General features: G+C 38.7%; 2 protein-coding genes and 1 long non-coding RNA gene across 4 annotated transcripts in view; 1 reads left to right on the top strand and 2 right to left on the bottom strand.

The window, feature by feature from the left end:
- LOC122656044 overlaps positions 1 to 9943 on the bottom strand; it is an 86130-nt gene extending 76187 nt beyond the window's left edge. Inside the window, exon 1 of the long non-coding RNA XR_006332033.1 lies at positions 9772 to 9943. This is a non-coding gene — a long non-coding RNA (uncharacterized LOC122656044). The remainder of the gene's footprint in view (positions 1 to 9771) is intronic.
- On the top strand, positions 1486 to 14285 carry LOC122656042 (putative hydrolase YtaP). Its single transcript, XM_043850471.1, has 13 exons — positions 1486 to 1654; positions 4024 to 4103; positions 4210 to 4290; positions 4643 to 4771; positions 4864 to 4950; positions 5364 to 5417; positions 5645 to 5735; positions 5816 to 5886; positions 6001 to 6070; positions 9106 to 9158; positions 9478 to 9571; positions 13431 to 13528; positions 14170 to 14285. Exons 1-13 carry the CDS (start codon positions 1501 to 1503, stop codon positions 14254 to 14256), a joined length of 1149 nt encoding a protein of 382 aa, XP_043706406.1. The 5' UTR covers positions 1486 to 1500; the 3' UTR covers positions 14257 to 14285.
- LOC122656041 (peroxisomal fatty acid beta-oxidation multifunctional protein AIM1-like) lies at positions 11191 to 25671 on the bottom strand. 2 transcript variants are annotated; one of them, XM_043850470.1, is made up of 18 exons: positions 25479 to 25671; positions 25156 to 25227; positions 23462 to 23524; positions 23296 to 23352; positions 23078 to 23145; positions 22857 to 22938; positions 22701 to 22756; positions 21604 to 21906; positions 21137 to 21223; positions 20101 to 20275; positions 19740 to 19861; positions 19107 to 19270; positions 17278 to 17532; positions 16589 to 16710; positions 16367 to 16488; positions 16007 to 16155; positions 15591 to 15729; positions 11191 to 11220 (listed from the first exon to the last, which is right to left on the bottom strand). In XM_043850470.1, the coding sequence occupies exons 1-18, from the start codon at positions 25570 to 25572 to the stop codon at positions 11203 to 11205; spliced, it is 2148 nt and encodes a 715-aa protein (XP_043706405.1). In that variant the 5' UTR covers positions 25573 to 25671; the 3' UTR covers positions 11191 to 11202. The 2 variants fall into 2 exon arrangements, with proteins under 2 accessions (XP_043706405.1, XP_043706404.1); XM_043850469.1 differs by lacking the exon at positions 11191 to 11220 and adding an exon at positions 14786 to 14963.
- Positions 25672 to 26199: the final 528 nt, after the last annotated feature.

Here is a 26199-nt window from a genome sequence, read left to right as displayed (position 1 = left end):
AGTGTGCATCAGAGGTGGAGGCAGACAAGGAACGGCCCGCATCTGAGACCACTAAGGGCTTACACGCTCCCCCAGACAGAAAGCGCATCCTCTAGACCCCTGAAAGAGGATCTGCCTCGAGCAGAGTGCCAAAGCCCTGGCAAACCAATCAGGCTCGGGAAAATCCTCCATCGAGTACGGCTGGTAGGTGACTTGTAGAATTGAAGAAATAATTAAAAAGAAATCAAATGAACATAGGCATTGTAGTTTATCAAGAATACATACATTGTCAGGTTTCAGTATGTCCAATAAAGAACGCATCGAGCCCAGGGACCCGTGGGCGCCACTCTTCGATGACGATCCTTACACCCATCTATGTGCTCGGGGAAAGATGGGACCAGGGTTCTCATTGGCCCCCTAAAGAGGGACATGAAACCGAAGAACCTAGCTCCATGTCTACAAAGAAAGAAGAACAATGCATAAAAAGAAAAAGGCAATAATAAAATAAAATATGGGAAACTCACCTAGTGCTTTTGATCTCGATGATGAATCCAATCAAATACATATTTGAGAAACCTGTCTTGACTGGGAGATTAGCACGATGATTGCTCTTATTATTAGAGTTTGATGTTAAACATATGACACAAAATCAATCAAAGGATGAACAATCGTCGATCACTTATTGGCATATCCAACCCTTAAAAAGTAGACAGTTGAAAAACGTATTTTCGGACGAAGACATTGCACAATTGGAACTAGAAGATACCAACACGGTCTGACAATTACTATTCGATGGAGCAGTCAATCATAAGGGTTGTGGAACCGACATACTATTAATGATCACTTCTGACAGGACCCATATGCCCTGGGCATTTAAGCTAAACTTTGAATGCACTAACAACGTGACCGAACACGAGATTTGTGTCATAGGATTTAAGGCCGCTTTATCAATAGATCTCAAGAGACTAGAAGTCTATGGAAACTCTTCCTTGATTGTATGATTGTATGTCAAATGCAAGAAAAGTGGAAAACTAAGGATATTAAGAACATGTTGAAACATTGTCTTTGGAGATCGAAAAGATCTTCTTCTCTTATTTACCAAGAGAGAACAATCGATTCACGCGATACACTAGCAACTTTAACATCCATGGTTGATATGGAATCTAAAATAAGAATACATCCATTCTCAATCGAGTCAAGACGCCAACCACCATATGTCAATCGCATCCATTATCTAAAGATTGATGAAAGACCATGATATGCAAATGTCACCGACTCCATCAGGGAGGACGATACCCTACTAATAGGAATGAGGAATGGAGCGCTCAGAAATTGAGAAAGCAAAGAAATGACAGAATGAGCAATTTGACATTGGTGACATTAATGGCGAGAGTAAGAAACTTTGCGCCTTTGGATGTTGCGGACCTTGCGGTTCGCACCTTCGAGGAAGCCACGGTCTACGAGCTGCACTTTTTGCGAGTACGGATTGCACCACAACGCCACGTGTCTGCCGGACCAGTCATGTCAAAAAGGTCTCCTCATAAGTACCGGTATCGTTCTCGAGTCAACCACTGCAAGCTCCACTGCAACTGTTCAAAAATGGAAACCTTCGTCGACGCTCCGAAACTTCGAGCTGAGTTCATGAAAGTCTTGCGTAGTAGACGATCCAATGAAGGTAAGCGTCGATTGAAACCCTAACAAATCTTTTCATGCACTGTTATCTGAAAAGTAGGTTTGATTGTGTTGAAATCCTAACAAATCTTTTCATTCACTGTTATCTGAAATGTAGGTTTGCTTGTGTTCATAACTCTCTCTCTCTCTCTCTTAAGTCTTCGCTGGTCTCGGTAATTTGAATGTGTAGCTCGGTTTCATTTTAGTTCGTTGAACATTGAGTTTCCTTGTCTCTTTCACTCACTCGACCTTAGAGTAGATTTGATCTTACTCGTGTTTGAATCCTGTAGATGCGCATTATATTATTTATTGAAGGATGGAAATGAAGGATCTGATTGGGGACTTACAAACTCCTTGTTGAAGTAATCAAAGAAAATATAAGTTACGAATACTGAAAATGTTTCACGACCTGCGTGTTTTTTACGCCTTGTTAGAATGTTGCTAAGTAGAAACAATACCGGTTAGGAAATAAAGCTTGGCATTGAAGGTTGATTACTGGTGTTTTATTTTGGGTAGAGTCAGAGAAGTGAGTGCAGTAATCGATTACAGCTTAAGAGGTGGTGGTTGCCACTTGCCAGTGGAATAATTAGAAGACTTTGTAGTTTCTGTTGTATTATTATTTTATAGAAGCACTTTGGGTCAAAGCACTTGTTTCAAAAAGCACTTTTTCAAGTGTGTGTCAAAGTTTCAAAATTGTGTTTTGTTTCATTCCCTCCTCTATTTTGTTTGAAATTGGTTGTACTCTCTTGTGTGCAAGAGGCTAGAATTGAGCTCAAGAATAGTCCCACATTGGTTGTGGGAGAGTTACTTGAGGGATATATATATAGGATTGTTTCCTTAAGGTGTGAGCCTTTTGGAGAGGAAGACACCCTACTCTCTAGTGTGTGGGGGGTCCTTGGGGTGCTTTTGAATCGCGCCACGAGCCGAGCCGGGCCGTGGCCATGGCCGTGGCCGAGGTCGGGGTCGGGGTGTGGGTGTGGACAAAACCTTATAGGAGTTTTAATGTTTTGTTTAAAACTCGATTTGGTTCACCCGTGGTTCATCTATACGGTTGAACCACACTTGTCTATTCGTACATATATATGAATAGTTACACCCCCTCCCTGTACGTGGAGGTATACATTCGGTCACACCTCCCATGTAAGGGTTACACCCCTGTACGTATATCACCTGTATTCATACGGATGTATCCCTTCATGAAAGGGTACTCCAGTATTATATATATACACCATGTCATGCCTGCATTTGATATAGACAACAGAAACGTATTGTCCCTGCAACAGTCCGTTCCAGAGACAGATACTGTATTTTCGTTTAAGTAATAAGAAGGTTGTATAGCCGTTTGGTATCCTTGGTACTTGTATTAGGTTCTGCAACCTATACGTTTAGGAGTTGTATTTATCTTGGAGGGTAAGGTGCAAGGTCAACCCCGTTGCAGAAGAGGGGGCATCTAAATCCTTAAGGAAAGTATCTTTCAGATACGACTCAACTCGATTGTCCGTGCTTCTTCCTTTCTGGTTCGTTTCACTCTGCAACTGGTGTGCGATAACAGGTATTTCTCTATTTCTGTATATCTGCTTTGTCTTACAGTATATGCCTAGTATAACAGTTTCCCATGGATACAGCATGGATTCCAATGTCTGAGAAAGTATGTTTAGAACCAGAGGAACAGAGTTGGGCAGAAGAATCGACTGGGATTCATTTGAAGCATGGGTGAAGTATGATAAGATGAATTTGTGGTTTTTCCGACTTCCAACCCTAAATGGTGTTGAAAACTTCTCTTGTCAACCATCTTTGGAGAGAGAGAGAGAGAGAGAGAGTCTCCACTGCAGATAGACTGTCTAGGTAGAGCAGTTATCTAGTGTTGGCTTTTGCAAGTACCATTGGAGCATGACATCATTAAGGAAGAATAACTCGACCAGTACTTACCCTGATTCATCCGCACTACTTCTCACTTTCTGTTTGTTTTCTGCTGTTGTAGAAGAAACTAACTTTTGTGGGCTCAGGGGAAAGAGAATCCTAACAATCCTTGTGTGAAGTTAAAGAGAATGAAACAATTTACTAGATTTCAGTAGAGTGTGAGGTGTGTCTTCTTAAGAGGTTAATATAGGGACATTCTATGGAAGTTGGATGCTTGCCTAAGCTCTTAATTTCTTTACATTAAAATGCATGCATTTTCAGGTTTACTGTAATACTTTTAGTTTAGTCTTTCTGTTGTTACCCTCCACCACCACCACCCAGGGAAAAAAAATTTGGATAGGGTACACTTTTATTTGGATGAAGTAGTTACCTCCTGTTTCACTTACTGATTTGGAACCAATGATGAGTTTTCTTTTTGGGGTTGATTTATTTCTTCTATGAAATTATTTTCAGTTCCGCTTTCTGTGGAGCTTGCAAAGCCTGTTGTGGATCCTATGTATCAAGGATCTTCTCCCCGTCCTCTGTTCAGTGAGGTTTAAATGCTTTAAGACCATAGATCATATTTTTATCAGTTCCAATTTGTTTTTTTTCCCCTTAAACTCTACAATTTTACTTTGCTTTCTCTGAGTGTTTTTTCAGGCCATGGAATCTTGCCCAAAAGAGAACATTGAGAATTTCAAGGATCTACTGAGAGAAGAAAACCTTTATTTGATTACTGAGGTAACTTTCATTATGATAAAGCATGGAGTGATTTCTGTAGAAATAATTCTTGATTCCTAAATGTGTAACACCTGTAGAATATGAACAAAGGTGCTTAAGTCATCTTCCAGGTATGTGTACTGAACTTGGTACACAAAACTGAAAATTTGGACGTGAAACTCTGAGTTTAGCAAAGTAAGTTGAATGCGTAACTTCAATTTAATTACAGGAAATCGTCTCCTAAATTAGTTATCAAATTTATTATAAAGCTTGGTCTGGATGTTGTGTATATATATATGGATACCTGCAGATGTGCTGATTTTAAGTTTCTGTAATGCTTACTGGATCTAGTTTTGTTCATCTTTATCAATAGGCCAGTGAGCAAGGGCGCTTACCTGTGCTGATCTTGAGCATGAAAGAATGCAAGAATCAAAGAAAGCCAGCTATTGTATTTTTGCATAGTACACACAGAAGCAAGGAATGGTTACGGCCATTGCTTGAGGTATATGGGTTTCCTACCTTTTAGTTTTCAGTGGCTAACCAACTTTGAAACAGCTAGGTTTTCCTATCTTCTTGGTTTTCTTCTTTTCTTAGGCATATGCTTCACGGGGATACATAGCTGTCGCCATTGATTCTCGCTACCATGGTGAACGTGCCAGCAATATAAGTACATATCAAGATGTATGTAGTTATCCTCCAAAAATATGTCCTAGTTGTTTAAGAATATATATATATATGTTTGCATAACGACAGTAATTGTACAAGTTGTTTTTACCCCCTCCTTCCCTTTAAATGCTTGGTGGTCAATTGTTATGGAACTCAGATGCGAGCTCAAGGTAGGGTTCCATAAAATAACTAATTGATCAAGTGTGATTCCTTTTTGACACAGTGTTTTCCTCAATCATATGAGGTTATACTAAAACTTATATTGGTAAGCTTATACTTAAACATCTATTAGTGCAAATGCTTTCTCCAATGGGGGTATTGACCAATTCAAGGTTGAGTATGCCATCTTAATTCTCTTTTGTTGTAAGGTTTTTTTTAAAATAATATTTATAAGTTGGTTTCCTTATCTGGTTTTGATTCAATTGCAGGCTCTTGTATTATCATGGAAAAAAGGTGTTACAATGCCTTTCATATTTGATACGGTAGCTCCTTTGCCCTTTGTTCATTTAGGTTTTTTCATCACTATAGTTCTTTTGGTAGCATTATTGCTTTTATTTCAATTGGAAATTCCTTTCTAGTCCATACAATTTTCACTTTTTAATTTTGATCTTTAATTGAGGTCACATTTTACTACTTGACTTATTTTTTGTTGGTGGCCAATTGGTATGGTTCACAAGAAGTTGGCCAATCAAAGTACTATTTGTGGCAGGTGTGGGACTTGATAAAACTGGCAGATTATCTTTCAGAGAGGGAGGATATTGACCCTTCTAGAATAGGAATTACTGGTGAATCACTTGGAGGTTGGGTATGCAAGTTATGTGGAATAAAATTTAGAAGTTTCATAATTGGGATGGTATGAAAACATAGTTTATTGATGTAGGAATGCATGCATGGTTCGCCGCATCTGTGGACACTCGTTATGCTGTGGTTGTCCCAATAATAGGTGTTCAGGTATGTTGAATTAAATGTTATTAGTTTCTTTCATTGAGTGCAACGGAAGATTTTAGTATATTGCTTGGAAAGTGTATCTGACAGAATTCGGTACTGTCTGTAAAATTCTTGCAGGGTTTTCGATGGGCCATAGACAATGATAAATGGCAGGCACGAGTTGACAGTATAAAGTCTGTCTTTGAAGGTGAGCTAACAGACAACTCAGAGAAAAGGTCATTTTACCTGGTTTGCTTGTTTGGGTTGACCAAATCAATATGCACTCACTCTCTATCATTCTTAACTGCATTATCATATTCTACCTTTAGATTTTTCTTTTACACAGATTCATGACTAGATGTATGAAGTTCTCTGGTGTGGAATTTAAATGGAAATAGTTTCTAGGGCTAGAGGCTTAGGGTTGTGAGAAAATAGAGATAGGATTTAAGGGGTGGCTGGAGAACTAGAAAGATGAAATTCAAATGAGACAACAGGTTTAAAAATGATGGTCAATTGAAAGAAGTGGGTTTATTTTTCTGTCTGTAGGTATTCAAGGGAGGGAATTAGGTTTTTCAATGGGCAACAGCATGAAATTAGGGTCCATGAGAGGAAGGTTTGGTATGACCAGAGGTTCTGGTTGATTAACTCCAGGCTCCCTCCAGACATAAAATATGGCATTGAGACATTAACAATTATGATAATTATTATTTATAGTTGGGTCCACTTATGAGCTTGGTTGCATGTGCGGGCTAAAAGTAATTCCAAACCCTGAAGGAGTCTTTTTGGCTTTCTTATTGGTTGAGTTTGTTTAGGGATATTAGCTGCTGTTGGGATTTTATTTTGTTTCTATAAGGAGTATTTTTTCTAAAGTTCTTACTGGATGTGGGTTCTGGTTCTTTTTATGTTTTTGAATTTTGAATTCGATGCGATTTTGGCGGGAGCCTCATGCACTGGGTATGTCTTATATTTATTTATGTTTTTTGTACTGTTTGGGTTCTGTTTTAACTAAATGTGAGAGTCTTGATGCATATGTTCATGACATCTGTCTGATGACTCTCCTCAATTGAGGCCAAGCTTGTGAAACATGGATGAAAAACCTTTGTATTAAATATTTAATCTCTGCTTATCATGGGTCCGATTTGCCAATCAGGCCAGAAAACACTATTAAGATGTTACTCTCATGGTCATCAATCATTAAAGGCAGGGAGTGGGGGGGGGGGGGGAGAGGGGAGGGGAATGATGTTACTGTCATGGTCAAAAAGACTCCGTCAATGCCTGCTGCCAGGGGAGGGGAAAGATGTTACTGTCATGGTCAAAAAAACTCCGTCAATGCCTACTGCCCTGGGTTTTCCTCTACTACTTCCATCAAAATTAAGTTTAATGTGAGAAGGAACAGGTAGGTGCGACTCAACCTGAAAACTCCCCTTGTGAGGCTGTGATCATGCTTCCAGGCCCCACTCCCTCATGATGTTGTTGTAAAAGGGGTGAATGAAAGTTGTGATCAGTGAAGCCCAGTGAGCTACATGAACCATAATGGTCTCAAAAACCCTCCTACTCAATCTTCTCTCATCCCTAAACATCCTATTATACCTTTCCTCTCAAATTGTGCATAGTATTGCCGTCAAACTGAATCACACTAAGAGTTCCCCCATATTCTGAGGGAGACTGAGTTCCAGAACACATCAAATGAAGGATGTGTCTAAAGGAAAAGTCCTGAAAATCCAAAGAGGTTTAAGTATGGTAATGCAGCAGTGCTTTTTCTTTACCTTTCTCCACCTTCATGGCTCTCTTACCTTTTATCATTCTAGAACCAAAACCTAGCCCTTTTCTCTAATTTTGCAGGTACATTACTTCTGACTCTCTTGCTAAGACTCCGTCTGGTTTGAGGTAAATTGAAGTGAAGTGAAATAATATTTTCTTGATAAAGTAGAATGAACAAAGGTGATTGAAGGAAAATAGGCAAATAAAGTAGAATCAACAAATTCTACATCGAAACAGCTTTCTATTCATTTGGAAGCAATGCAATTTTTTGTCCTAGTTGGGTAATATTTTGCCCAAAGTCGTCTTTTTTTTTTAAAAAAAAAAAAAAAACCTTTGGAAACTACACATTCTTTTTTGCCTTGTACCTTTTTCTATGTTGTGGTCCCACTGTTTTCTTTTTGGAAATATGAAGGATAATTGCATTGATGAAAATTATTAAGTTGCACACCCAGTATGCTGTTAAATGCATTTACCCACCCCGGACTCTCTACAAAAGAAACATTACCTATTCCTACTAAAAATCTATCTACTCATTTTCAAATCAATCCATTTATTCAGTGTACAAAAAGTATCCTCTAAAGTCTGGAACGACCAAACACCAGCTTGATACATGTCTCTTTCCTCTGCTTACCTCTTTGATCAGCCATTTTTCTTTTGCGGCAAAAGTTCTGCTATTTCTTTCTTTCCATATCCAACTTCAGAACCATTAACAGTATCAGTCTCCAAATATGTCCATCCTACCAGATAGTCCCCCCCCCCCCCCCCCAAGAAAAAAAATAGGGTAGCTCAAACAGATCTTCATAATCATAAGACACCCTCCCTCCAACTGAGAAAGTACAGCTGCAACCCAAAAAAAAATGATCTGCCTCTTCTTGCACTTCATCACATAACTTACATATGTTTTTTATGGTCCATCCTCTTTTTAATACGCTTACCAGTTACCAAGGCAAGAGTCTTGGCCCCACATATATTTAATATCGCTTTACATCAACTTTACTTCCAACCAAACATTCAGTTGCAAAGTTTCTTTTGTATTTTATTTCCGTGTTGCTTTAGTTTACTTTACTAGTGGAAATTTTATTTCACTTCACTTTGACCAAAAACAGTCCAAAGAAGTTTAACCAATGGTACTTGGTGTCAAGAAAAAGGTGGAATATTCATTGTCAAAATTCTGATCAAACTTTACAGATGGAGAGGGTAAATTAACACTAGTAATTGTGTTGTGTGAAAGGAAACTTGAACAGTGAGAATTACTCAGTGACTGGAAATAAGTGTAGTGCTGTGACTCTAAAGGATTGGTTTGCATGTGCAATGAATGCATATACAACTGCGGAAATTTTGCCAGCTTATTGCTGCTATACTTTCCAGTTTATTGGAAATACATATGAATACAGGGTCTCCAGCCATGTGTACGATGCACTATGATTTAGCTGAAGCTATATATATCTAATTAAAAATCTGTACTTAATTTTCTGGCTGCAGAAGCACGGGTCGATTTGGGCAAGGAGGCAATTGATAAAGAAGTGGTGGAAAAGGTCATAGTTTTGCTTTAGTTGTTTGTATCATTTCTTCTCACACCTTGGTTCTTTGGTGTTTCCTCTGATATGTGCTTCAATATGCTACAAAGGAATTTTGCTTCTCCAGTTCACTTGTTATACCTATATTTTTGGCTTTTGAATTTGCTGGTTTTTTTATATCTTTAATTTGTTGAGATTTCAGATATGATGTTTTGTTACTTTCTCTGTTTGTTCATCTTGTGGTTTTTCCTATATTAATCTAGATTTTCATTCTTTAGCAACCAAGTTTAAGCTCCCTTTAATTTTTATTGTCTTGTGATGTTCCTTTCTGGAGCAGGTTTGGGATAGAATTGCTCCTGGTCTAGCTTCCCAATTTGATTCACCTCACACAGTTCCAATTATTGCACCGCGGCCTCTGCTGATTATAAATGGTATATTGTCTCATTTCAACCATCAACTATCGAGTTATTCAAGAATTAGCTAGCATACTCTAATATATAGGAATATCCTTGCAAGAGCTTAAGATTTTTCTTATTGAACAGTCAATGCTAAGGTAAAATTTCAGTCAAAACGTTTGCCAAGATTGTCAAAATGGCCTGGGACAACTCAGTTGGGAAACTGACCTGACTACTGGGAAACTTTCCTGCATTTTCAATGTTGGTTCATCTGCTGTCCAGACTAGTGGAAAGACCTGTACAATTTTGATGCGTATGTTTAGGCAAACAAAGTGACATATGGTTATTAATCAGATTTTCTGTTTCTGCTTATGCCTGTTGAGTGGTGCTTAATGAAGCTTTTATCATATCTTTTATCGTAAGACTAGAACCTGAATAGGCCTAATCCCAGGCAGGATCAAATATAAAACCCTCCAATAAATAAGAAATCATATGAGGGAACCAAGAGAACAATGGGAACTAAAATCATATGAGGGAACCAAGAGAACAATGGGAACTCAAATGATATGAGGGAACAACTTTCTTGGTTGAAGTAATAAATAAAAACCCACAAATTTGTAACCTATTGAAGCAGCAATGATCTTGATGTAATAATCTTCAAGAAATCAATGTAACAATCTGTTGAAAAGAAATCCCAAAAGCTTGTAGCACTCTTGAACTTGATTTGACTGAAACTAGGGTTTAGAATCCAGAGTCGATGGAAGGGGATGGGGAAAGGTGGGGTTGGCTATCTCAGCCTGGGCATCTCATATTCTCACCCATCAATGCTGGCCAATATTTCATTAATTAAATTCGTGTACAATGCTGGTAATGTAGTCCTAGGTAGGAGTAATCCCACTAGGAGCCAGGGTAATAGGTTCACCTAACAAGGCTGGCCAAGTGGGCAGCTTAGGCTAAGTAGGGTAGAAATTACGGTTAGGGTTAGGGTTTCGAGCTAGGGTTTTATTTGGTAATGATGTGCAGATTTTTATGAGTCTATTGGTGTAGGTTTGGATTGATTTGGATGAAGTTGGAAATCTAGGGTTTCGGGTTAGAGGCCTTAAAGATGCAGTGTTTCAGGATCTAGGGTTTAGGGGTGGATTTTGGGAAAGGGGTTTATAGGGTATTAATGGGCAGGTCTAGGGGGTTATTTTGGTATAAAGAAGTTAGGGTTTGGATGAGTTACGGAATTCTGCAATTTTGGACAGAATTGAGTTGCAAGTTTTGGGTTTAATGGAGTGGAGGAATGGAGGGGTTATGGTGGCAACTAAAGGCTAGGGTTAAGGTCTAGTGTGGGGAGTGATGTGGGGAATGTAGGCTGGAAGTAGGGTTTGGAATTGATGGACAGATCTAAAGTTATGAGGGAGTCCTAGTGGAGGTAGGAATGCAGGTTTAATGGAGAATTAGGGTTGTTGGGTGAAGGGGGATCGATTAGGATTAGGTTGGAAGGTTAGAAGAAGGAGGGGAAATACTAAAACAGTATAACTTACTGAATTGCAGGTTCTTCAATGGCAGCTTGGAGAAACTTGATTAAAGAAGAAGAAGGACCTCCCGATTTACAAGATGCAAGGAGTCGCCGGAGTCCACCAGCCCTAACCCTTGATATGACTCACAAGGGCTCCTTGATATTACCCACAAGGAACACTCTCAAAGAGCAAGCAGCAGCTATGGCAGCAAACAAAAGCTTTTCATTAATTAAAATTCGTGTTTAACATATGACCCCCTTAGAACCTTATATAAAAGATTCAAAATTAGACTTAGACACTAAAAAGGAATGGCCTAACCCAATCCTTAACCTATTAGCTAACTTAAACTGACTAGGAAACTGAAATAGACTCAAAATAGAGTCCTAATGAGTTAAAAACAGCTTAAACTACTTAAAATAAAAGAAGATTCCCTACTAGCCAATAGGATATAAGAACCTCTTAGCCAATAGGATCACTTCACTTAAATTAGACCAATTGAACCAATTGGATGCAACCAATTTAAACCGGTTCAATTAAAAACACAAAATAAAAACTAAATAAACTAAGCTAAGGCTCCTACTAAAACCCTAGGCTTAGGGTGGCTTCTTCAATTCGAGGAGGCTAGGATCTTCATCAGCTGGCCTCCCTTACAAACTTATATAGAGGACTCAAAAATAGACTTGGAATCTTGGATACTAAAAAGGAAAGGTCTAACCCTATCCTTCACTAATAAGGTAACATATACTGACTAAGAAAGTGAAATAATAAAGAAAGCAAAATCAAAATAGGACTCTAACTAAAGTAATGAAGCAAATCCCGTTTCCTACTTTCTACCCATATTTTTGACTCATTAAATTGGTCAAGATCAAAAGCCCAACACCTACATAACCCAACCCAAAGCTTATTTTCGGTAAAACAAACCCTTTATGTGACTTATCTACATTACCTTTCCTTTCTAATGACGAAATAGTAGTCTTAGTTTTGTGAACAAGAACACATGGATCAGAACATCGTCTAGTTGCATAGAGAATGCAAGAGATTGGGTTTGGTACTGGTTTTTGAATTCAACCTGTCTTGAAGTAACTGATTGACAATAAACTGGGTTTGAATCTGATGGAGGAGATAAATACAGAGCATGGGCAGGGCAGAGATCAAGGTGAGAATCTCCTTTTGGGGAGATGGGATGCGAGTTTGAAAAACAATCGATGAGAAGTACAGGGATAGAAACAGTTCAGTTTTGCTGGTTGAACGATGACTTGCCTCAGCCAACTTGGTTAGGGTTTGAATTGGCACTAGTGTAGGATGAGCCTAGGATGACAATGCATACCTGACCCGGTTTAGTATTTTGGATGGTTTAAGAAAGGGTTGAAGAATTTAATCCTGAAGGTTTTATCATGGATGGATAGATGGACATAATATGTTGTTGGAAGGATCTCTTACACATCTTCTCCTGTTCCATATCCCTTTATCTCTACCTTGGTCAAGGCTCCTGTGTGTAACCTTGGTGTATCCTGAACAAAAACCCAACTCTGGCAACAGATCCCTCAGACAGATGCTTCTTCTTCTTCTTCCTACTCCTTTGTGTTTTGAGCAGGAGATTGCAGACCTTGAATAAATAAAGCAACAGCTTAAAGAAAACAACATTAAAGTTTTGTTGAATGAAAATGGAGTGATGGAGATCTTACACTTATTTCAAACTTTCTGCATAGTAATTTTTTCAAATTGAAACTGTATGTCACGTTTTTAAGAGCAAACAAGCGCTGAAAACTGGAACTTGACAGGCTGAAACTCTCTCTCTCTCTCTCTCTCACACACACACACACACACACACATGCACCTCTCTTTCTCTCATTATTCATCAAAACATTTCCTATTTTCATGGGGTGGACCATGTTTAACATCAAGCTCCATGCATGCACCAAACTTGGCACAGTGCCACTTCAAGGACTTCCAATGAAGCCTAGGCAGTGGGCTCGTAAACATTTCAAGAACTTCCAGCAAAGGTCATAAGTGAATGCAGCCTACCATATATCTACCTTAAGACCCATGCCTAACTGGAATGGGTAGCTAACCCACTTAATCTTCTCATTGGCGTCCTTGGAGTTGCTATGGTTATATTTGCATGCAAATTCACTTAGTTGCACTGTGCGGAATATGTAATACCATCACTCTTTGATGATTATTTTGGGATGGCAAATCATAGACCACACTGTATTCTTGAGGCATATCTAAACCAAATTAATGGCAATGAGCACCTTAAAAAGCATTGCCTGGTTGATGGCTTTATGTTATTGCTTTTGAGAATGGTGCTCTCCTTCTGAGTATTCAAAATAGAATTTTATTACAACATAAAATCAACCTGGGTGCTTAAATGCATCATTTGAGTACAGGTGCAGAAGATCCTCGTTGCCCACTTGAAGGTTTGGAAATTCCAATATCACGAGCAAATGAGGTCTATAGAGAGGCTAGCTGTTCTGAAAATTTCAAGGTATGGGATCTACTCACTGTAAATTCAGTTGGTCCATTTCCATGTGCTTGCAAGACCCAATGTGTCAGTGTTCAAAGATTCCAAATATGAGCAAGGAATCATTCATATGGAGACTTCAGTTGAAAACCATCAATTGGAATTTCTTAAAATTCATGATTTGTCCAATGGCAAAGACCATCTGCTCTTTTAGTTTTGCCTAATCTAATGGGAGTTTGTCTTCGGGAACTAAATAATTATTTGATCTTTGCATGATTGAGAATAGGGGGAGGGATCGACACGCTGCTGGAGTATATTGGCATCTCACTGGCCAAGCTAATGGGTGCAGAGGAGGGAGTGCATTATGGTTTGTATACAGGGGGACCCACATGGTTAAGGGAGAGAGTGTTAGTAAAGAGAGTGTCAGATTGTGAGAGGGCATGCACTACCGACAGCGTACACATCATTTTCCCTTGAAAATACTCCATGGAAGAAACTTCCATATTTGATGTGTTAGCCAATGTCAAGGCTATATACCTTATTGTTCTCTCTACATTGTACTGTTTATACTTGATTTCCATTATACTATCACATTCCACCTCCCCCCCTCCCCCCCCCCCCCCCCCCGGGGTTTAGCTAACCTGTTCTCTTTCCTTTAATTCCAGATGATAGCACAACCAGGGATTGGCCATCAAATGACACCTCTGATGGTGAAAGAAGCTAGTGATTGGTTCGACAAGTTCCTCAATTAAGATTGTCCCATTTGTCACAAAAAAAAAAACAAAGACACATATTTTGTGTGTGAGAGAGGTTCAAGATTTCCTGTTAAATCTCTACACATTAGTTTCAGAAATTTGAATTTGAAGTATTCAAGGTTTGAAATTTTTGAAGTTCCTCAATTAAGATTGTCCCATTACTTCTCTTGCACTATTTTTTTTTTAGCGGGGGGGGGGGGGGGGTGGTGGTGGTGGTTGGTTTGTAGGTTTTTTGTAGCTCAATGATACTTGGTGTAGAATCATATACTAAGAAGCTTTATGTTGGCATTGGGCAAATCATTTGTGATGGCATTAAACAGGAGAAATAGGAATAACATTTTATGTAGGTCGTTGGTGTGCCTTTGGAGAAAACATAGAAATGGGCAAACTTCACCATGCACCATTGCTGATTGAATATCAGTAGCTTATATTTGAACATATTGGGGGAAGAGACTGAAACACACAGCGGCAATTGGTTATAACAGGTACAAAAAAATAGAGGAGCCAGAACAATAAACACATTTGGAGCAACTGGATTCTCATTAGCTTCTCAAAGTGTAACAACAGAATGACTACCACAATTTATTACCTACAACTAGTTGGAATGCTTGCAGGGAAGAAAAAAAAATGGCAAGACAGGTAAAGTCATAAAGGGTTATCTACATGCGTGACTTTGAAGCTTGAGATGACCCAGCCGGTGCACTCTGAAATAAAGAGGAAAAAGTGTTGGCACAGTATTCTCCAAAACCATTACACTTTCAAACTCATATCGAAGAAACTGAATATGAGTTTCTTTGCGGAACTCAAAAACCCTTCTATACGAAAACTAAAATCAATTTATAGTATAAACTAAATAACCAAACAGTAAAAGAAAGGGAAAGAGAACCCAACCTGGGTGTCTGCAGTTTGCTGCCCCTGCGCCCAGACATAGGGGTGGGCAAAATGACTATCGCACCCCTAGGAAATTCCACGTTTCCTTGGGAGCATGGCGTTCATTTCGCCTGCCCCTGTATCTGGGCGCAGGGGCAGGGCAGCGCACTGCACACGCTCAGGTAGCGTTCTTTCTCCCAAAAGGAAATTTCAAAATTTTGAGTTATGTTTGTTTCATCCTAAATTTTCCCCCTCTTTTCAAAGAATTTTTTGTACTGGCCATTAAAACAAATAGTGGAAAATCCTATTTTACAGGAAAAATTCTCCATTAGTGTAATGTTTGTGTAATATTATGTATGTAGAAGTGCAAGCCTCTGTTTTTCAATGGTTGTATTGGTGGGTAAGGCGCAACCCTTAATTGTGCTCATCCATGAACAAGAATTTAGAGGAAGAATTGTTACCAGGGTCATGCCCTTTCTTGCTCTTTCTTCCAGAAACTTTGATGGTTTGAAGAAGCTGCCATATACTTCGGACCATTTCTTGAGACTTGTGAATATATATTTGGAGCCAATTGAATCGGCCCAAAATACAATACCACCACTGCCATAAAAGAGAGTTGGGAGAAGAAAAAACTGTAAGCCATATGTTCCAAAAAATGAGAACTTGTTTCTTGAGATCTTTATCTAATTATATATCCTCACAAAATGAAGGAGGAGCTTCCAATGGAGAAGAAAAGAATGTTACAGTGTCAAATTCAATATTGAATTAATCGTTTTGGGCATTTGCTTGAAAGAGAAGGAAGCAATCTGGGTAAAAGATGGGGTTCCATCTATCCACTTAAACAGGAAACTGATATTTATATCTCAAAAGCACTCACCGGTAAGCAGGAAAACCCATCCCGAGAACAGATGCAACATCAAGGTCTGATGCTCGAATAACTACTCCTTCATCCATAACACGGCAAGCCTCATTTACCACTGGAAAGAGTATCATCTCCAGGATTTCTTGGTCACTCACGGATATAGGCTACAAAAGATTTGTCCGTTAAGTATGTCAGAATGTCACCAATCAGATGTACATATTTGTTAGTACATGACATGAGGCTGGACAGCAAGCGATACAGCTTATGTATAATAATTCATGCAAATAGATGTTTGCCAATCAATACAGAGAATATGATGAACTTTCTTTTTTGGTGGGTAACAACAATTATCAATAAAGAGAAAAAGTGAGGAACCTTTCCAACAGGCATAATGTTAGAAAGTCTTCTAGACTCTTCAATAATTGGGAGCACAGAAGGGTCAGGCTTTGGCTTGCTTCCCTTTTCATATATGTAATATCCTTTACCATTGTTTTTACCTGCAACAGAAAAAAAAAATTCATAAGATAATATAGGCATGAAATGGGCTGCGCAATGAGTAATACTAGGGTTATCTACTAGGTGGAACTCCCCCAGTACCATTTCTTCCATTTTTCAGCAGAAGTTCAACTAATGGAGATTTGAATGAACGATCTGAGAAGGCAGTTATAAGTACATTCCCAGCTGCCAAGGCGACTCCATATCCAGCCACATCTTGAAGCCTGTTATATAACCACAACCAGCAGTGATACCTTGTCATCCATATGGAAAACCACCTACATAGATATGCATGCATATATCCAAGCAGAACTCCAACATGCATGAACATGCAAGGTACGATACAAATAAGAATATAAATGAATGTACGGGACCAGAACAAATTCAGATTAAAGAAATTGATGTGTGGTATCCAACCACAAGAGCTACAAATTGTCTGTATGTGTTACTCAACCAGCAATTTCCTTGCACCAAGGAAATGCTCTTGCCACTGGTATTACTTGAATTGCATAAAGAGCTTTTGGCCCTTAACTTAAATATGTGGTCAATTTTGGACTATGTGAGCCCAAGCAACAAAGAAAAAAGAACACAGATCAAGTTAAGATCATACATTTAGCTCTGCTGCTTTACTGTAGCACACTAAGTTATGTCGGCCCCTATGTCCTGTACTTCGATGCTTATTTAACTCATGTTTTTTGCTGGAATACCAAATTCCATGGATGTGTCATGTACAAACATGTATATCTACAATGAACATGCAATGAATGGTGTTAAAAGAGTACGAATGTTACTGGAAAGGGCCCATTGGCATCCCAAAATTGCTGATTACTCTGTCAATTCTAAATACATCCACGCCCAAGTTTGCCAAGAGATGTGCTCCTTGAGAATATGGGAAGAAGGTCCGGTTAACTGCAAAGCCGATGCAGTTTCCTACCACCACAGGAACTTTCTTTATGAACTTTCCAACTGCCATCAGATCAAGGATTGCTTGTGCAGAAGTCTTCTCCGTCCGAACAATTTCCAAGAGTGGCATAACATGAGCAGGACTGTTAATCATAGAGCAAATTAGAACTAAAGCACATGAAAATTGAAGAACAAAAGCATTTGAATTAAATAATAAATCTGCATAGTGAGAAGAATGAGATTCCTAATATACTTTTTTTTGGATGATTAAAAAATTATATTGCAAGGAAAAAAGAAAGAATAAACAAGCCCTAGGGCCAGCAAGGAAAGGAAGGAAAAAAAGGGGGGGGGGGGGGGAGCCGGCTGCAATACAGAAGAGGAGAGGCCCCAGGAGACAATAATGAGATTCCTAATATATTAGTCAATGGAAATCAGCATATTGAGATTGTATTCTTCCCATACTGCACCTTGCTCTTGTGCACCAGAAGCAAACCATTTCATGGCATGCATATAGCTTAAAGAGCACAACTATGCCAAATTCAAAATATATGCCATGATGCTGCTATCTTGTATGTATTCAAATATTTGTCCAGGAAGATGTCAAAGGATGACATATGCATAAGCACATCAAACACAAAGATGCATAACTATAGCTACCAAAGTATATGTCTAAGAGGATGGTTAAGAACTTCTAACATCCTCATTCATTCTGCTTTCTGAAATCACGAGAGGCAAACCTGTGGTCTCTGAGGGGCAAACAGCCTGAAGTAGCTTATGAAGTTGGAACTTGGTATCTGAGTGTCTATTCAATAGAAGACAAAGAACATGCTTCTCACCCAACTAATTAAGTAGTTTTCATTTAGGTTACTTTACTCTTCCACCTAGGTTGCTCATTTACCAATTCAATGATAAGCACCCTTCTCGATTGTGCCTAAGGTAGGTGACTAGAATTCTCCAATTTGACAGCAATAATTGTAGGTTGGGCATCAACATATATATTAGTGCATGAAAAACCCTCCTGGCATCTGAGCTACTAGAAATTTCTGCAAGGCTGTGGCTCACTTCTGGCAGCAACATACACTTGATACCAAACCAAAAGCAAATCACTTCACAAAACGAATGAGCCCCTTAAAAAAATTGACCACCCACAGCTCAATAACAATCAGAACTCCAGATCCCCAGCTCGTTTCAAGAGCAAACACCCCCAAATAAGAGAAGAAATGATACTTAAAGACTTGGTGGTATATGTGATATAGAAACATGAAAGCACCTACGGTATTTAATATTTTCACGCTTTCAGCTGAAATTTGCTTTGGAAGATGAAACAATATGAGAGTATCTAGAAAGAATCAACTAAATGCTTCATCGATTTGTGCAAAAAAAGATGAGCACCTCATCAAGTGAAATTTGAACTCTCAGACTGATATATTCAATTACTTAAATGCTTGCTGGAGGCCCGGAATGAAGTATATTTTCCTTTGATGGGGTACGACCAATAAATCACTGTTTACTTCACGATAATATCACTTCTTCAATTGGGAACCTTTGATCATAAATATGTTGACATTAGCAGTACACTAGTACAGCCAGGTAAAATCAGTATCATGTGCCATCTCTCTACAAGTGAACACGTTAATGCATCTATGTATTCTTACAGTTTTTTTTTGTTTTTTTTTTTGGGGGGGGGGGGGGTGGTGAGAAGAGAATAGTAAATGACCTGAAAAAATGTGCCCCAATAATACGATCTTGAGAACTGGTCTTTTCCCCAATTATGTTGAGATCAATAGTAGAAGTATTTGTGGCTAAAATACAGTGAGGAGGACAGATCTTCTCAATTTCACTAAATATCGATTGTTTCAGAGGAATGCTTTCAATAACAGCCTGCAGAATGAGAACAAACTTCATAAGACAACTTTCCAACAATTCCAGAGACCAAAAGAAAATAAAAGCACTTCACATGCATAATGTAGGTCTTTCAAAATATCATGTATTAGGCTTTAAGAACAAGAGAAAAAAGAGTAGCAGCTATGCACTCAGGAACTCAGCTAATACCATATGTTATCTACTTTGGGACTCCACCTCAAATATATTGTAAAATGGATGGCACTTCTCCCACTAAATACAAAACAGATTCCAGGATCATTGAAATCTTAAAAATATTGTAACACGTTTAATTAACCAATAAACAAGATTTGTTTAAGATGAATAAAACATCCTGAGAATCTATCCATCTTGAGGAAAGAACCAAAGCATCCATTTTGAGGTTCAGTTGAATTATTAAACATAAAGTTAGTGGTTGGATCATTAAGAGATAACAGGACGAAGGATCATGAATGAGTAGATGGCCCACCTCTATAACCATATCCACATTTTTAAATTCTGAGTAATCCAGTACTCCCTTCAGAATCGAAAGAGCTTTCTCTGCCTTATCCCGTGTCATTTTTCTTTTTGCTACCAGCCCTTGGAGATTTGCTGGAACAAATGTCATGGTTTCAACTTAAAAGTACAAAATTCAACAGCAGTATAATATTTGAAATTATTAATCACATGCAAGCAACTATGCAAATGACATTGACTATGTGATCTCTTTGGTGTTTCTACATGTTCTGTACGGACAATGCCTCTCCTAAGAAGTTAGGGCTCACTTAATGGACAAACCATTAATTGTAAGGAGCTTCTGTGAGGAAAAAAGAGGGGGGGGGGGGGGAAACCTTCTATAACTTTCATCCCCTTCTGCAGGTACTCTGCATTGATTTCCTTGAGAATGACTGGTGTATTGCTAATGATAAAAGCTGTCGCTATTCCAGAACCCATCAGACCTCCACCAATAACAGCAACTTTCTTAATAGCCCTTGGTTTGAGCCCAACATTAGTAACATTAGGTACCTGCACAAAGTACAAGCAAGAAAAATCCATTCAGAAGGCATACCAGCTGAGTCATTTTGTCAAATAAAGCAGCATCAGTTGATTCATTTTATCACATCAGATTGAAGTATTAAATCAACACTAATACACCATGCCTTGGTCACAATTCCCCATATGCTGTGACCATGGGATCTCAAGTAGTTGTATATGGTACCATTCTATTCCAACATTGAACACAAAAACTATTGAATGGATAATAAAGAAGATCAGCTATACCAAGGGTACTTAACTAAATCCATCACTGACAAACCTATCAGATACTCATCAATGTGGCTACCAAAATAGCACTTCAATTCATCATTCTTGTATTATCTCTAAAGTATATCTACCAATATGACAGCAATGCAGTAGGTTATAATCTGAAATGTTCAAACAGAAACATTGATTTCCAATTACTAACATTGAATCCCAGCATTGGAAAATAACTATATGGGCATACCAGAGAGTTTGTGGTTGCTATTGGGCAGTCTGATACCAAAACATACAAATTTCAATTGTTACAGAAAAGCATACAATTTCTTTGAAAAACAAGAAAAAGAAAACACTTCTTATTATCTTGAACATGGATAAAAAATAGTTGCCCAGTTATTCATGATCAGGCATGTCAACAGGTTGGATCCAAGTATCCAACCATATCCATACCCAGACCACATCTATTACATCAGTTCCGAGTCTTGTTTGATCTAGAATCTAAGAGAATGTAAATATAACCTCACAACTCAGGAATTTCACAACTAAGAATAAAATGGAAAACAAGAATAGAAAACACAGAGAGGGAAAAGAGAATAGAAATTACACGTCCATGTATACTGAGAGGTTCACCTTAGATGTTGCACGTTGGGAAAAGAAGGCATGAACAAGACCTTGTGAAGTGCTTGATAGCACCAACTCTTTGAATACTTTTGACTCCTGCAATCACCATAATTCAGATTAGTCAATGATTAAACATGTATTGGAAGCAAGAGCAACTCAAACATGATTCAAGCATCCTAGAAATAAAGACGAGGCAAACAAGTAATTGTCCCTTTTCTAGATCTCAGGCATGCTTTTTCCTGTGTATTTACATTCTCTACCTCCACTTTTTCACTAGCTCTCCCCCTATTTTATTCCTTGTTCCCTTCACCTTACTCAGGCTAAAAGGAGGAGTTTTAAAAGATTATCAGAATTTAAAACACTACAACTTTGGATAAACTCATCACTGGGGACAAATGGACTAAGATAATTCTTATTAATGTAAGCAAACTCCAAATACACCAAAATTTTATAGGTCCCGTAAAAAGCAGATATACCTTCAAAATACCAGAATATCCTCCAAAAACAATGCCTTCCTCAATAACATCAAGGCATGCTTGATGCTGGGGCATATGGGGAGCAGTCTGCCTTGCCTCCTGTCGAGCTCTTTTTAACACCTCACGTGCCTCAGATAGCGAACCAAGTCTATCAGTCCTGCGAAGAGAAGATACCCAGGGTCTGCGCTTTTCAGCAATGTCTAAAGCCCAGCGTCGAGATGCAGTTAGCAACTCTTCGGAAGATACGACAGCATCAATAAGACCTAGCTTGTTCCCCTCTTCAGATGTTATTGATTTGGACTTCTGTAAAGGATTATAAGCACAATATGATCAGTTCCACACTGAAACTTAATCTATATATTCAACATCCACACGAATGGAACTCTTTTTTTTCGGGTGGGGACCTAATTAGATTATGATCAAGACCTAATGCCCACCCGAATGTTGGTTTAACTCCCCCCCCCCCCTCAACCCATTTTTATGGTGGCATCTGGCTATCTAGAAATATTTAAAAGCAGAGCTCCTTCATGGCTGACAATCAGAATCCAACATGGGTTGAGGTTCCCCAAGTCTTCAACTATGTTTTACATTTGGTGACAAGTGAAAATGTGGATCATCTCTTTTTTTTATTTTGCTCCAATGCACTTGGACCATGATACGTTATACTGGAAACCTGAGACTCACGTCATCAGAACTCCAATGCACTTGGACCATGATACGTTATACTGGAAACCTGAGACTCATGTCATCAGAACTTCTCAAAGAGGAAATCGAGCGAGTCATTGAAAGACTTTCAGGTGCACTTTCAAAGCCAAATTCATGGAAGTTCTGATGCCCAATGCACTCTAGGAATAAAAAGATGCTAGATCAAGTAATGGCAATATAGACATTAACGATCCACAGTTAGGACGCTTTGTCGGGCTAAACATTATCTTCACTGTTGATGTGACCGAAGTAGCGGAAGTACACCATAAAGCTTCAAAGTAGTTGAAGGTTCTTTCTTTGGGTGGGTGGGTGCTTGGAGCTCACATGTAGATCTTTTCAGCATCTATATCCCTAAGGCCTTCCTATATTATAAAGACAGGGAGAAGACTTACCAGCATCATTTCAACAGCCTTTGATAACCCTACAAGCCTTGGAAGACGTTGAGTACCTAAATGTAAACAGCAATTGCTTAAGTCAATGATGCATTAGAAATAGCACAACCATAACCTCAAAATAAAAGTAAACATACAAAAGAAAGAATCCACTACCTCCAAAACCAGGAATAACTCCAAGCGTTAACTCTGGCAAGCCAAGTAGTACTTTTGGAGCAGCAATACGTGCATGGCATCCCTGTATATGGTTAATCAGAAGGGATTGACAGCTGAACTAAATTAACATCTTAAGAGCCATAATTATAAAAGAAAATGAAATGAGCTGGTCATTTAGTAGGGGATTGGGGGGGGGGGGGGAAAGAACAAAAAATCCGAACCAGTGCCAACTCTAAGCCACCTCCAAGTGCAAGCCCTTCAATAGCAGCAACAGAAGGCTTTTTTGCGTCTGAAGTTAGAGCAAGGGAGACAAAGCCATTCATTAGAAGAAACATCTCTAGATCATTTTAGGAGTTCCCATTAAAGGTGAATGAATTCCTCGTCAGATAAACATCATAACACCACTAGAAAACCCCAAAAATGTGAGTCAGGTAACAACCTTCAATTGTATTGATCGAAAGATCCACTGTAACATCAGGCAACCGTGAAATATCCCCTGCCAAAGCAAACAACACATTTGATCACTTTCCAAAATCTCTAGGCATCAAAAACCCATTCAAGTCACTACTCGTTTAATTGCATAGATTACAGTAAATGAGTTGTACCATCTTTGTGGATTTCCTCGAAAACACTAATGTCAAAACCACCAGAAAATCTCCCGCCTTCACCTTTGGAAGAAGAATAAACCACAATCAGATGTACAAATAAATGTTAAGGCCTGAAAACGTGATCCTAGCATGACCCACTATAGGTGAAATGTAATAAATACTCAAATGAGAAGCATAAGTGTATAAGAGGAAGTATTGTCAAATATGGTGTTTGGAAGTTGTGTAATACTCAGTTTCACAAGACGAGGTACTGTTTGTTATTTAATGGTGATTAGCTAGCTATTTATATGTATTACGCAGAACCTAAGGAAATGGATTGGAAGGGTGATTACTTTTAGAAGAAACACTGGTTTCAATGGTGATATCCAGAAAGTGATTAAAAAGAGGTACATTTTCCTCAGTCAACTGAGCTATTAGTTCTCTTTTTTTTTTTTGGCAAATTGGTAATATAAGATCTTAAGAAATAGAATGGGCTTCCAATGAGAAAAGTAAACAGAATTTCTCAGCTTAATGGCAAATAAAAGATCATAGAGTTTTGTTATTCAATCACTCTTGAAAAGAGTGAAAGCTTATGTGATGACTTTTGTTCTTTGTCATACTTGGACCAATTTGGGGGATCTAGTTATGAAGTGATTGAGATTATTATGTTCAGGATGCTAAACAGGCCACCACATTGGAGACCTTTGACTGCATCTCAATCAACTATTTTCTGAGGGATTTAGTGGCCTCCTCTTATGTAGCATCCACTCAGATTCATCATGTTTGCACCCTTCTCCCCCCCCCCCCCATGTCACTAAGCTTAATGTTGATGGCAGTTCTTTGGTAATCCTGGTCCAGCTAAGTATTAGAAGTGTCTTCACCAATCACGAGTTTTATCTTCTTGGTATTTACAGGTCTTATTGGAAGATCTGATTCCATTATTTCCAGGTTAAGGTGATTAATAAGGGTTTGGAAGTTTCCTTAACTGAAGGTGACTCAATGCAGGTGATCATATTGCTGCAAAGCTCATTCAGCTCCAGAGTCTACTTAAACTATGAATAAAGACTCAAATAACCAATGTTTGTTCACTTATTTATGATGTTGAACTGACCCCAAAAAAATAGTCTTGCTACCATGTGCCCCACCACTGGCATAGAACTTTTCTCCATTATCTTGCTTCCTTAAATTTCGTTAGTAAAAAAGAAGAGGGAAGAAGAGATAACGAAAGTTTTCTGTCATGTTGTTGGTACAAGGTAGCAGTATTGAAACTTATGTGGACAGAAATTTTTGTCCACGTACAAGGAATTGAAAAAAGAAGGCCCCAAATTAAAACGGAATAAAAACAAGGCTAAAAATATGAATTTATCAAAATACCATGAGACCATGAAAAAGGAGAAATTAGATAAGCAAAATTAAGCAATTGAACACATATTCCAGGCCAGATGTCCCGTAAACAAAAGGCCTTCTCTTCATCAAGGTATGCTCAGTTTGATCCAAAAATCCCTCTCTTTCTCTCTCTGAGGGCGCAAAATTGATCAGACAGGACTACTACAAAAAACCACTTGGTTGTAGTCGCACTCTGTCACTCTACCATAGGGTCACAGGGAGTATCAATGATAAAAACCATGTAAAAAACTCACCATAAACACACACATCATTCTAAAATCTTAACTGGAGGCGATTCAATCAAAGCAACGGTGATTGAAGCTTACCTATTATAACAATAGCTTTAACATCATCTCTTTTCATCGCTTCTGAATATATATCCATCAAACCAAGGAGAACTGCATTTAAAATAAAAAAAGACTTCCAAGTATTAGCAAACCGTTCAAAAATATAGACTGAAATACAGAAATAAGAAGGACGTAAAAATCTTCCAAAATGATTGACAATTGAACGCAAAAAGGCAAGAAGAACCAGGAGCAATTCCGTAAGAGTAGCCAAAGCTAATGCGTAATTGAAAACACAGTAGATCGCACAACCATTCCAAAACAATGCGGCATTGGAGAGCAGAAAAGAGGGCTGTGAGACTCACTTGCTGGAGCTAACGCATTAACGGGTGGATTAGAAATCCTGATGACAGCGACTCCATCGCTCCCGACCTCCATCTTGAGTTGCTTATTCGCCATGGTTTCGACTCTGTAGAATCAAATTCACAGATAGGGTTCTTGCAGTAGAAATTCCGAAGCTGAATCGCAATAAAGAAAAAGAAAAAGAGACAATAGAGAGGCCGATCACCGATGGAATTGAAGAGGAGTGAAGGTCTCTTTTGAGCGAAATGATTGTCGGGAAGCCTTTTTAAAGTTGTTTAAACTTTAGACCCCTCGTGTAGTTTAGTTGGCACTTCTGACTTCTGTGCAATGGCCCAACGTTTTCCATAGCAATTCCACGTGAATCAAGTCATGTTATTTTCGTTACCACAAAAAACAAGTCATGTTATTTTTACTACACAGAGAAGGACCTACTCTAGTTGAATTTTATTCTTCTCAGGTTCCTGCCCGATCAGGTTTGTAGGTTTCTCTCATAGGGAGGGCAAAAATGACGACCTCACCCCATTCGGATAGTGTGTTCAGGCAGGGGGTGAGGTCGTCATTTCCGATCCCCTATGGGAGGAACCTACGAACCTGGCCGGACAGGGAATCTGAGAAGAGTTAAGTCAATCCTACCCAAAAAAAATAATAATAATAGAAGGGGAGAATATTCTCTGTGTCGCAGCACAACGCACATAGGCAGCCTGTTCAGGGGGCAGGGTGGTC

The sequence above is a fragment of the Telopea speciosissima genome, chromosome 3, assembly GCF_018873765.1.
Source record: "Telopea speciosissima isolate NSW1024214 ecotype Mountain lineage chromosome 3, Tspe_v1, whole genome shotgun sequence".
Taxonomy (NCBI): Eukaryota; Viridiplantae; Streptophyta; class Magnoliopsida; order Proteales; family Proteaceae; genus Telopea; species Telopea speciosissima.
Note: the sequence above shows the minus strand (reverse complement) of the source record. Positions and strands in the feature narration are given on the sequence as shown.